The 12,539-nt window shown below is 39.0% G+C and overlaps 1 protein-coding gene across 1 annotated transcript in view; it reads left to right on the forward strand.

The window, feature by feature from the left end:
- Positions 1-12,539, forward strand: part of TMPRSS15 (transmembrane serine protease 15) — a 450,422-nt gene that overhangs the window by 79,829 nt on the left and 358,054 nt on the right. The window contains exons 5-6 of the mRNA XM_089657394.1: positions 2,238-2,312; positions 5,272-5,277. Coding sequence (XP_089513520.1) covers positions 2,238-2,312; positions 5,272-5,277 — 81 coding nt within the window. The remainder of the gene's footprint in view (positions 1-2,237; positions 2,313-5,271; positions 5,278-12,539) is intronic.

Raw genomic sequence — 12,539 nt, forward strand, 5'->3', positions numbered from 1 at the left:
AACCCTAACCCTAGCTCTTAACCCTAACTCTAGCCTTTAACTCTAACCCTAACATGTGACTTTGGTCAGATAAAGGTTCCTACACTACTTTGATGCAACTTTGATACTATTTCAAAGTTACACTACTTGAACAGAACTGTCATAAAAATGCAAAACGCATGTTCGCAAATGCAAAATGCACCACAAAATGAATTGGAAAAATGCATCAATTGCAACCTGTATAGCTTTAAAGAGTAACTCCATTATTGTTGAGAAAAACATTCCCCTTTGGATGATCTAAATACATTACATAGTTACACATAAACAAATGTGTAACTATGTCCTTTGCAGGCTAATTCCTAATGGAAGAGTCTGGTTTACTATAATCACCTGGTGCACTCTCAGTGTTTTAAAGTGAACAGCTGCGGAATCTGCATTCCTTTAGAAGCATTTAACCCCATGGTTAGTGTCTCACCAAAATGAAAATTCATGTTGCAGGAGAAGCCCAGAATGTGCCTTAAATCTTAGTGCAGACTTTCTAAAAGAATCAGTGAGACAAGCAGGAAAATAAAAAGTGAAAAAAAAAACCAAATTTAGGGTTGACAGCGGAACAGTAATGGAAGGAAACTCTTCCAATGGGCACACTAGTTCTGGTGACACCCTGGGACTCTCTCACTTTAGAGGGATTTCCTTTCACTTCTTGTTTGGCTATGGGAAAGGAAGTGAAGGGAAATCTCACAATAGGACACAGAGGGCAAAAAAAAAACCTATCAAGGGGTATAATCCTCCCTTATTCTATCCAAAATGAAAAAAAAACAAACATTTTTCTTTAATTACACTTTACCAGACCAAAAAATAGAGACATTTACTGTTAGTGGTTTTATACACTTTAAAGCTGAACTCCAGGTATTCCATACTTAAAATGGTCCACTTTGACCAATGTAAGTATGCATAACTTATTTCTGAGGGGCCATTGTGCAAGTGGACAATCGCTGTAGTAGTCAGTGCTATTATAGTGATTGCCGCAGGCTTCTGAGTCCTGCACCAAGCTGCTGCCCTAGTACACAAATGACAGGGGGTCATTTAGTCAGCACCACCACCAATCACAGTATGCCTTGTATTTTTTAATTAATAAAAAGTGTTCTCTAATTGGAGGAAATGGAGATTGTGTTGTTACCCCCCTCCCTCCGCCTCCAATCAGCAACACCAGTTGAGGAAAGCGGGCACTTTGAATCAATCAGGGCCTTCTTTTAGTTCAGTTTCTACACCCCAAATTAAAACTAGCCTTTGCGGTAAGATGCAGATGGAATGGCAATGCGCATTCAGCTGCTACTGTGATCTTGCTGGGTATCCAATGTATCCCTGTCCCTCCAGACCTGCCCTTAAAGTGATTGTAAACCCTCACCCTGTAAAACAGCCCATTCAATTTAAAATAGAAATGAAATGTATTCAGATATATTAAACTTTATAAATACCTTTTTCCCCTTTTTTATAAGTGATCTCAGCTTCAAAATGAACTTAGAGAGAAAGGGGAGGAAAAACAGCAGAACAGTGGTCTTCCCAGTGAATGACTATGCAGAGGGGCTTGTCAGGGCAATTCTAATAATTGGAGGAGAGCAGGCTGGGTTTCCTGCACAGCTAAAGAACTGACCATGCTATGCTCTCAAGCCTAGTGTGGTTTTAATAAGAAATCAGAGGGACTGGCAGGAACACCAGGGATTTCACACAAAAAGAGCAATACAAAGAGAGCAGAGTACTTGGTACAGCAGGCACATACCAGGAATATGAAATGTTGGGTTTACATATTCTTTAATTTATCCGTAGATATATATGCTCCAACTTGGAGCATCTCATAAATATAGAATTAAGACTGAAGTATAGAGAGGAGACTTGGCATGGGCACTGCGACTTCCATATATACTTGAAAATGTGTGCAACGCAACCCTATATTTTTAAAGTGAATCGTAGGGTCAATTTGATTTTTTTTTTTGCAGGCTAGCTGGTAAGTGTGCTGGGATTTTTTTGTCTGTTTGCAATGTATTTATATGTTTGCCTGTAGTTCAGCTTTCATGACCATGAAACTGAACTTAAAGTTTCACTGTAATCTTCACTGCAAGGATGCTGTGGTTCAAAATAGCATAAGTAAAGTACAGCTATATACTGTATAACTGGAAATTGTAGAAATGTATTTATAAACAAGAGCACCACATTTAGCAAAATACTGGGTTTCTAATCAATTTGTTTTGTTTGTTTTGTAGATATCCAGTTTATTACCACAGCAAGTCCCACCACTTCAAGTCTAGCCACACTTAGTAGCAGAACTACAACAGCTGGTTAGTATTAAAATACACAGAATAAAAAATATTGTGTAACATTTTTACTAGAATGAATGAGCTGTTTGTTTTTTTTAATGAGAATATCTGCAGTAGTTATGGCAGGTCTGGCACAAAGACAAAAGCACTTCTTTATGTCCCTTGAAGGATATACAGACAGAGTTTGGTATATAAGTCATCCAACCCATGAATGATATATGGTTGATTTACTAAAACTGGAGAGTGAAAAATCTGGTGCAGCCCTGCATTGTAGCCAATCAGCTACTAACTTCAGCTTGTTCCTTCCTTTGAAGCCGACTGGTTTCTATGCAGAGATGCACTAGATTTTTTCACTCTGCAGTTTTAGTAAATTAACCCCTATGTATTCTAGTAAATACTGCCTTGCCCTAGGTTCACACCTAAGCTTCTTCTGCAGCATTTTGCAGAAAAGCAGTACAGTCCATTTAACAATATGTCTTATGAGACATGTTCACAAATCTGCGTTTTCACTTGGTGCGTTTTTTGGAAAAGGTTAGGGACTATATTGAATGCAAAAAGTTGCATTTTTGGTTCTATAGACTTCAATGGAAACGCTGCAGAAAAGCATGTAGTGTGATTTTGCTGCATTTTTTATGTGTTTTAAATCTGCCTTGCAACAAGAAAATAAAATGCAAAACGCATCAAAAATGCGGCAAAAACAAAGGTTTAAAAACGCAATGCAGAAACGGCTCAAACCCAACCTGTATAGGTGTGAACCTAGCCTAAGTCAGTTTGATGGACTGTACATTTTTGCAGCAATTGTGAAAATCAAAGGGTGAGCAAGACCCTGCACAGAGTCGGCCATTTGGCATTATTCACACTTGGCTTAGTGGCATCTGCATTCTTACTTGCTTTTTTGTGCATAATTCACACGTTTCCATGTGTTAGCACACACAAATTCGAGGAAGCTCCAGGACCTTTTCAGTTGTTGAGCATCTTGCATTTTTCAGGGCACATTTTGGCCTTCTAGGTAGGTGCTAGGGTTATATAGATAGAATTAGTTGTGTTTGATAGGTAAATTTAGTTGTCACTCTGCAGTCAGAGTGGCTGTAAATATTTTTTAGGAAAAAGCATAGTTAACTCACTGTAATTGGTGAGTTGTGATCATTTAGTTGGGTCTGCTCTGTGTGCTCAGCTGCCGCTAGTCTGCCTAGTCTCCTCTGTATCCAGGAAACTTTAGAAGTTTCTGGATGATAGGTGTAGAGTTATGCGGATGGCAGCAGGAATATTGATATAGCCTCAGCCTATCCCAGAGAGACTGGCTCTGATGGCATGCTGGGTGACTGTATATATTCAGTGAGCACACTGGGCTCTGGGTTCTTTCCTGTCAAGGACTGATCCAGCCTGAGAGAGGGTATGTTGCCCTCCCAGGCATATACTGCCATGTGTCTTCAGATGGGTGACCTGAGGGGCTGTCTATTGAAGGTCTGGTCTGGTATCATGGAGGAAGGCATCCAGCTGCTCTTGGCCCTTGTGAGTTGAAACAACCCTTAAGGATCTTAGAGACTGAGTGCTGTTTAACCCCCTCTGGTGCTAGGAAGTCAGCTGTGGGTCTAGCAAAGGGAACACTGGTGGAGGTTCCAAAGAGTTTTGTCCACCTGGTCTGCTTTTAAATGAAACTGCTCAGGGGCTCTAAACAAGTTGCTGCTACTATTACTACAAAAATGAAGGGGGGTGATCAGCTCAAAAACGTCTCAAAGTCCTGGGTTATCCTGGTGTAGGATGATGGTGGTGCTATAGCTGTACTGAGAAGATAAGCGTGGGGGGCCCGTATGGCACTAAGGGCAAGGCTTCCAGAAAGTACTGTAGCAGACTCTGTAGGATGAGAGAAGGAGAAGAAGCACCTCTAAGTGCAGTATTTCACTTTATTCAGGTTAGGTAGGAACACTCACATAGTTGAGGTAAATAATAGCATAAAAACGCATTGCAGTGCACCTTGGGTATCTGACGTCATCAAGGCCACGCCGCCGCTACGTTCCAACGTGCATTCCGCCCGGCTCTGAGTGATGACGTGCACGCCGGCCGGGTCCACAGCTGTTCCTCTCCAGCCTCCACACTGCTCCAGCGGCACGCTGACTACCCCATACCCCACACTGATAACAGCTCTTTACCTTGGATACCCACCTTATCGATGTTTACACCAACCACGGTTTTTATGCTATTATTTTCCTCACTTACTACTGTATGTGAGTGTTCCTACCACTGAACCTGAATAAAGTGAAATACTGTACTTAGAGGCACTTCTTCTCCTGTTACTATTACTGCCACTTTTACTACTACTTTTTTTGCTACTGCTACTTTTTACTGCTTCCTATAGCCACAGTTTGATCCAGGCATGGACTCTGACATAGCTTGCCCTGAAGATAAGCCCTCAAGTGTACATAGTTTCTATTTCTGGAGTATCCCACTCATCTCCCTTATCCCTATCCAAGTTCTCAAAAAATAAAAGCAACAGTGTTAGACTAGTTATTGGAGAAACATGTGAATGAGCCTAAGTGCCTGGCAAAGTAACTTGGGTGGACCTGGACAGTATTCCTGTGGCTCCTAAGGGAATAGAACTAAGCATGTTTGTAGTGTGTTTACCGCGCAACAAAATGCGCATCAAAACGTGCACTTGCTAACCGTGTTTAAGGTGCTATTAACAATTAATTATTAACAAAAAATGTGAGATGCACATTTGCAATGTGTTTCCAAAGTGCACAGCAAAATGTGTGTTGTTGTTACAAGTTCAGGAAATGCAAAGTTTGAATGCATCCTCTAACATCACCAAAACAGATTTAGATTTAGAATTGGATGCAGTTTGAACCATATCCAATCCACATGACATGTGAAATAACATTGCTTCCTATGGAGCCTGTTCACATATGTCCAGTGCACTGGCAGTGAGGATTCAGTGTGGTTTGAAAAAGAGTCATGTACGATTTTTGAGCAGTGCCTTCAGGTTCAGGTGTGGATTACAGGCTATTGACTTCTATGGGAACCATTTATAAACAGCACATGTGTGAACAGAATAAAATCCTGAGCTGGTGCTGTCCTGACCCTGATGTAAACCTGACAAGAACCACTGAACAACTACTGTGTCAATTAGCTGTGAAACCTGAGCTTCAATCCGTACTGCACATGTGTGAATCAGCTCTAAGGGCTTGTTCACACTTGACTTCTTCCCCTATAGCATTTGATAGGCGTTAGACAGGCGTTTGGGGAGCATTTTTAACTCTCCCCAAACGTTCCCCAAACGCCCTATGCATGGCTTTGAGGCATTTTATAAGTGTTTTCCAATCATTAAAACCGCTCCACAAATGCCTATAATAAATTGAATGCTATTAACGCAAGGCAAACGCCCCGCAAACGCCTGCCAGACATTTGAGGAGCATCACCATAGACTTGAATGGGAGGCGTTGCAAGGCTTCAACTCCTTCTGACTGGACATGAGGTGTCAATGTTACCGCGACGTGATACTAACGCTTTAGTGTGAACAGCACTGTGTGCTGCCATATGCTCAGTTCACACTAGCTTAGTAAGCAAGCATTTTGCAGACATTTGAGGGGCATTTTTAATGCTCCACAAATGCCTATGACAATTATACACATGGCAGCACACAGTGCTGTTCAAACTGAAGCGTTAGCACCGTGGCAAAATTGAGGCCTCATGTTGAGTCAGGGGGAGTTGAAGCCTTTCAACGCCTCCCATTCAAGTCTGTGGTGACACTCCTCAAACGTCTGGCAGGCATTTTCGGGGCATTTGCAAGGCTTTTGTGATGAGTTTGAGGGCATTAATATCATTAACTTCATTATAGGCATTTGTGGTGCGGTTTTAAAGCTTGGAAAACGCCTATGAAACACCTCAAAATCACGAATAGGACGCTTGGGGAGCGTTTGGGGAGAGTTAAAAACTCTATAGGAGTGTTTGGGAAGAAGTCAAGTGTGAACAAGCCATAAGGTTAAATTCACACCTGAGAGCAGTGGAAACCTGAAAAATTCACTAAAATGCTCAAATGCTTGCAAGGCCATTATTTCTTAATGGTACCCCAAAAGTGCATAGCAGTCCCATGCTTGTCATGCATTTTCCATGCAAAAAAAAGTGAAAATGCTTTAAAAAATGCAAAACACAAAATGTTGACACAGTGCCAATAAAAGGTATTTGAGCTACTTTGACATGTTTTTTGTGTCTCGTACATTGTCACGCAAAAAAGCAAGTCACATAAGTGGCAAAAAAGCAACATATCGCATCTCTCAGCTGTGAATGCAGTTGACTCAAACCACAATTTTAGTATGACAGATGCCTTTTTGCTTGCACATTTTGACATTCTTTATGCGTTTTTAATGCGGTCCATTGCACTTTTCCTTTTTTTTTTGTTTTTGACACTTGAAAAATATTAGGATAGTTTTAATCTGGTGAGTTTATAAATGTTTAGCTGCATTTTTATGTGTTCCAGGTGAAAAACACTGCAACATGCTTGACATTTTTGGAAAGCATTGAAACTAAAAGTACTGGTGTGAACTAGGGTCACTGGAATACATGGCAATTACTGTACATGCATTTTGAATGTGTTTTTATAATGCACTGGAAAGCATCTGGTGTGAACCAACCCTTAATTATCTCTTGCATGTCAGATATCACATATCCTCATGTATGGTGTGCTCAGCTGGAGGAACAGATGTACATTAAAAAAAAGTAAATGTAGCATGGAGAAGGTCACTGTTACAGAAATAGATCTCTCATAATTGCTAAATGTTACGGGTCTGAAGAACTTAGATCCAATTTAATAGGCCTGTTCAGTGAAGTTTTAAGTTAATTAAGCTCATTTTAAATAAACTTCATAACCAAAAGAAATGTTATCACACATTTTAGGGCATGTTATGTATCACTATCTTGTTATGTAATGAATATATAAAGTAGCAACAATTAAACTCAAAGATGAATTTCTTCTGTGGCCAACACCAATCTATCACAATGTGTTATGTAGGGCTTCTGTATTGTTGACCACACTTACTATATGCAAATGCTGGTCGCAGTATGCCCCCATTGGATTAGTGCAATATATCACTCTCTAAGATGCTTCGTCATAACCATTGGTTATGAATAGCTCCTTAGAGTGTGAAACACGTCAACATGTACATTCCGTGGCTGTAGTGATGTGGTGTTTTTATCTGGAATTATTGGTTCAATAAAGTATTGGAGTTTCTGCTACAGTGTGCGGCCACCCACATTTTTGCTAGTAGCTTTCCTAAGTTGTGAGTCGGGCTGGTAAGATATCTGGTGGCGTGTATTTGACAGACAGACTTGGATCAATGCTTTTCTTTGTCTCCTGCAATACAAACATTATTTAGAATAATCATACTTCATGACAACCAGGTTATATATGTTCTTTCAATTTCTACCATCATAATCCATATTTCTTTAATGATAAAGTGATGGACACTCATTTCTGCAGAGCTGTTCATTAACAGCACTGCAGAAATTACTTTCTGGTGGCTGCTGAGCCAGGTAATGGCTGTGAACCCAGCAGACACTGTCTACAGAGCCATTCAGAACCATTCCAAATGGCTCTGTACAATGTGAATACTGTAATGAGCAGCCAAAGTATGGTACATTGCATTACATTACATTGGTTAGCCTTTCCTTACCATAAAAACATTTTACAACAAAGTAGAGAAGTTGGAATTTTATTATAAAAGTCCACTTTCTTTTATGCAGTCTAAAACGTTTCTACGGTAACATGATAGATAAACTGCAGCACCTTAAAGTGGTTGCAAACCCTAAAAAAAAAGAAAATGTACTGTTTCTTCAAATTATTTCAATGTGATCTGTCATGGTACAGGGGCGGACTGACCATTGGGGAACTTGGGCACTGCCCAAGGGCCCGGGGTCAGTAGGGGGCCCCATGAGATGTCCCTGGTACCTTTCATAGGCTTTTTTGGGTGTGATTTGAGTGTGGGCGAGGACACAGGGGCCCAATGATCCCCTATTGCCCGGGGGCCCCATGAGTTGTCAGTCCGCCCCTGTCATGGTAATATTATATTTCTGCCTGACAAAGTTCTAATTTACCTGGTTGATCCTGCCTGCACTGCTCCTCCTACAAGTAAACTGGCCAATGCTAGCATGGCAGCCACTCCATGCTAGCCTGCTCAGTTTACCTGTTGCTGTCATCCCACTGAAGGCACAGGAGTGCTTTAATTGATGGTGCATTTCCCTTTGGGAGAAGAGACGGTATGCCTCTGGAACTGATTGCATTCCATTGCCATGGAAACGTAGAAGCTCAGGGGCAACATAATTCCTTATAATAACATACATGCCCAAGCAGTGCACACACCCACAGGCAGGTTCGTACATCGCTGTGGAAGCAACAGTGATCATTTAAATATAAGCTCTTTTAAAAAAAAAAACACGCTATCAATGTAAGGTTAATTTTACCTACTAAAAACTATTTTATCAGTAGCAAACTTTACCATCACTTTAACCAGTTCAGCTCCAAAAGGTTTTACCCCCTTCATGACCAGGCCATTTTTTGCCATTCAACACTGCACTAACTGGTAACTGTGTGATCAATGCTGTACCCAAATAAAGTTTTTATAACTTTTTCACACAAATAGAGATTTCTTTTGGTGGTATTTGATCACCACTGGGTTTTTATATTTTAATTATATAAATGAAAAAGACTGCAAATTTTGAAAAAAAACAATACTTTCTACTTTCTGCTATAAAACATAAAATAAAATGATTTTTTTTTTTATACTAGTAATGCCAGTGATCAATGACTTAGATTAGATAATACTATACACGGTCACTGTACTAAATACACTGACTGGGAATGGGTTAACATCGCAAGTGATCAAGGGATTAAGTGTGTGCCTAACAAGTGTTAATGTATGTATTGCGTGCTGCTTTTTACTAAAGATTTCTTTGTTTCTTCTTACTGCTATGCAGGGTGAAGGTACAGGAAGATCACTCTCTCTGTAGAGAGCACTGTGTTGATTGTAAACACTACTTTGGGCTGTTATTGGACAAAAAATTAAACTTAGAAAGTATTATTTTACTGTAAGGGTAGTTGATGCTTGGAATAAATTTCCAGCAGAAGTAGTAAACCAGTCAACAATAAATGGCTTCAACCATTCTTGGGACAAACTCTATAGCTCTCTCATAGCTCTATAGTCAGACAAAAAATTTAATGAAGAAAAAAAATATATAAAACTAACTAAAAAAAATAAATATATATATATATATACAGTATATATATATATATATATGTATATATGTAAAACATGTATAAAAAAAAAACAAAAATGAGCAGATTCGATGGACTACTCGTTATCTTTTCTGCCATCATTGTTCTATATTTCTATGTTTCTTTGACCACCTACTTCTCAAAAAATTGGGATTAGGCAACCTGATCTGAATTTCCTGTTGCCTTACAGTGTAATGTTACTGTTTAGAGAACATATGGCTTAGCAAGGTGGGAAAAGAACATTGCTGTTCTGTGTTAAAAATCTTTATGAAAGCTTCATATAATCATTGCGCGCTTCCCGTCTCTTCTCGTCTCGCTAATATGATGCAAAATATAAAAGTGTCTCATAAAAGCAAAATATACTTACGATGCTGAGCAGAAGAAACTAAAAACGTTAAATTCTTTAAAAGACATGCAGAAGCTAAATCTATGTATAGATAAATATATAGCCATATAAAATCATAGTTTATATAGCTAGAAATATGTATATTTGTAAAGATATTTTAAAATGACTACTGTGGCAGTTTGGTCTACCAAGTAGCAATATAAACTGACATTTCTTATGTCAGCATAATCCAAAATAAATAGCAAAAAAGTAAAGTATTGAACTAAGATATAATAATTTGGCCTTCCTTGTCATGCTGTAAAATTTATTTTAAAATGGTCGCTGAATGTGAAAGGAATGCAGATTTTAACAACTATAAAATATTACATTTCCTTCTTGTAATCTTTTTTTGCTTATTGTGGCTCTTTTTGCTGCTTTTCTCTGTAACCCCTTTTTGCCTGTATATAAATGTAAGCTTTAGAACATTTTTTGCTTGAATTTTAGGCACATTTGAAGTCTTGACACTATAAATAGAACAGGTCCCTTTTGAATATTGTCTAAGCTTCCTAAGCTTTTCATAGATTTCACCCTGAGATGTGGGCAGCTAAGGCAAGGTTGTATCAAATATTTCTGGCATTCGGGTTTTTGTATAATTAATAAGAAGTCAGTTAGCCAAGGTCACTGGATGTTTAACCCAGGTTTCCATCTTTCTCTAAGTTTTACATTAGTTTCCACCCTAATGTGACTTAAAAGTACTGTGTAGTGAAAAACTGAATAAAATTTGTTAACAGATTTGCTAAAGGTCAGTATTGTAGGTGTTGCTGGGTATTTCTGTTTCAAGTACCTGCTACATGCGCGCTTGTGGAATTTTCCTTTTAACACCCTTGCATTTATTCGTTACACTGAATTTCTTTTCAGTCTTTTCAATGAAAGGTTATGTAGATGCTCTGGTGAAAGATGGAATTTTTATTATCAAGAAACTGAAAATTAGTGATGCCTTTCTGCAATCCTTTGTTAGATGACCCAATGCCCAATTTTATCAATTTCAATGGTGATATAGTATCTTTAAAGGAAATATTTAATGAGAGAATATGTAATGGAGGATTTAATGGAGGATTTCTGACCTACCCTTCTGCTGGTTGCTTTTCTGTCATGCTGATCCAATGGATTCAATACTTTCTTATAAAGTGGTATGCAAATCAGAAGCTCTTAAAAGATAAGCTACATTTTAACAAAAAATAATACACATATATATATATATATATTTTGTTTTAGGAGCCTGGAAAGCATTGTACCAGCAATCAGCAGATCGCTGGTGTCATGTAGGTTTCCTGCAGGCTCTCAGTGTATCTGCCTGCTTGTACCTTGTACAATCAGGCAGTTTTACATTGACAGGAAGAATCAATTAACTACCATAGAGCTCAACAGTTCCAGGGTAGTTCATTGAGAACTACAATATGACAGCTGCAAAGGCTGTCGGGACTTGTAGTTTCCCATTCACAGAGCTCTGTGAATGAAAGATGCGGTTGGGTGGGTGGAGCAGGCTGTCACATTGAGGAATTGGGGAGGGTTGCGGGGGCTGGTCATACAGTAACATGTTACACCGGATACTAAATATGGGTGTAACATATTACAAAAGGTGAACCTATCCTTTAATATACTCTGACTTACCAATCTGCTTGCTAGCCCTAGATCAGTATAATAGACATGGATAACTAGACAAATATTTCTTGTAGAAGCGGGCCAGAGAATACAGCTCCCTCTGTTTTCAGAAATGTTTTTTTTTTTAAAGAATGTTTATTGGGTTTTGACAGAGTTAAACAAATCAAAATGGTGAGACAGTTATGACAGTGTTGCCACATCAATTGCCACATCAAATCTAGTCAGAGAGGTATAGGTGCGGCAAAAAAAAAGATATATACTCAGCATAGTGAGAGCAGTTGTTAAAAGGCATTCATATAACTTTGAATTATAAAGTTGGCATAAGTAAGTAATGGGGAAGGTAGTATATGAAAGTGATGGGTAGATAGGTTGTGCGTAGAGAGAGGGGATAATAATTGCCAATAAAGAGTGTGCGATCGGAGAGTAAGATGATGATGAGATTTGCCAGTAGTTGCTATTAGATGTTTTAGATGTCACAGATTTCATTTATTATCCACCAACTACCTACCAAAAGAGGGTAATAGGAGAAAAAGTGTCTGTGAACTTGGGATCTGGGATTAGATAAGAGGGTAAGGGAAGGGGAGAACATGAGGACCAAAGGACAAGAAGTGGAAGGGGTGAGAATTAGTAGCAGATAGAATAGTCGGAGTGGTTACGTTTGTTGAAATTTTCGATGAGTACTAGTGAGAACGGTATGAAAGTTGAGGAAAAGGAATATAGAGGAGAAAGGAGGAATTACCCGAGCACCTGGTTAGGCTAGACTAGAGAGACATGAGAAGGAAGGGAAAGGAGATATGAGAAGGAAGCCAGTGGTTATAGGTTCCGCCATAAGTAATGTAGGTGAAATGTCATGCTTCAGTTGCTTAATATAGATCTATGTTATAGTTTATAGTGTCTGGTGGGTATATGATCCTGAGTTAAGAGGTTAGGCATAGGGTCAAGGTATAGATGAATTGGAAGTAGAGAGGAGATGCATGGAAGAAAAGGATGAGGTCAG

This window comes from Staurois parvus, unplaced genomic scaffold (assembly GCF_062004578.1).
Source record: "Staurois parvus isolate SC_StPar_1 unplaced genomic scaffold, SC_StPar_1.0 ptg000988l, whole genome shotgun sequence".
Taxonomy (NCBI): domain Eukaryota; kingdom Metazoa; phylum Chordata; class Amphibia; order Anura; family Ranidae; genus Staurois; species Staurois parvus.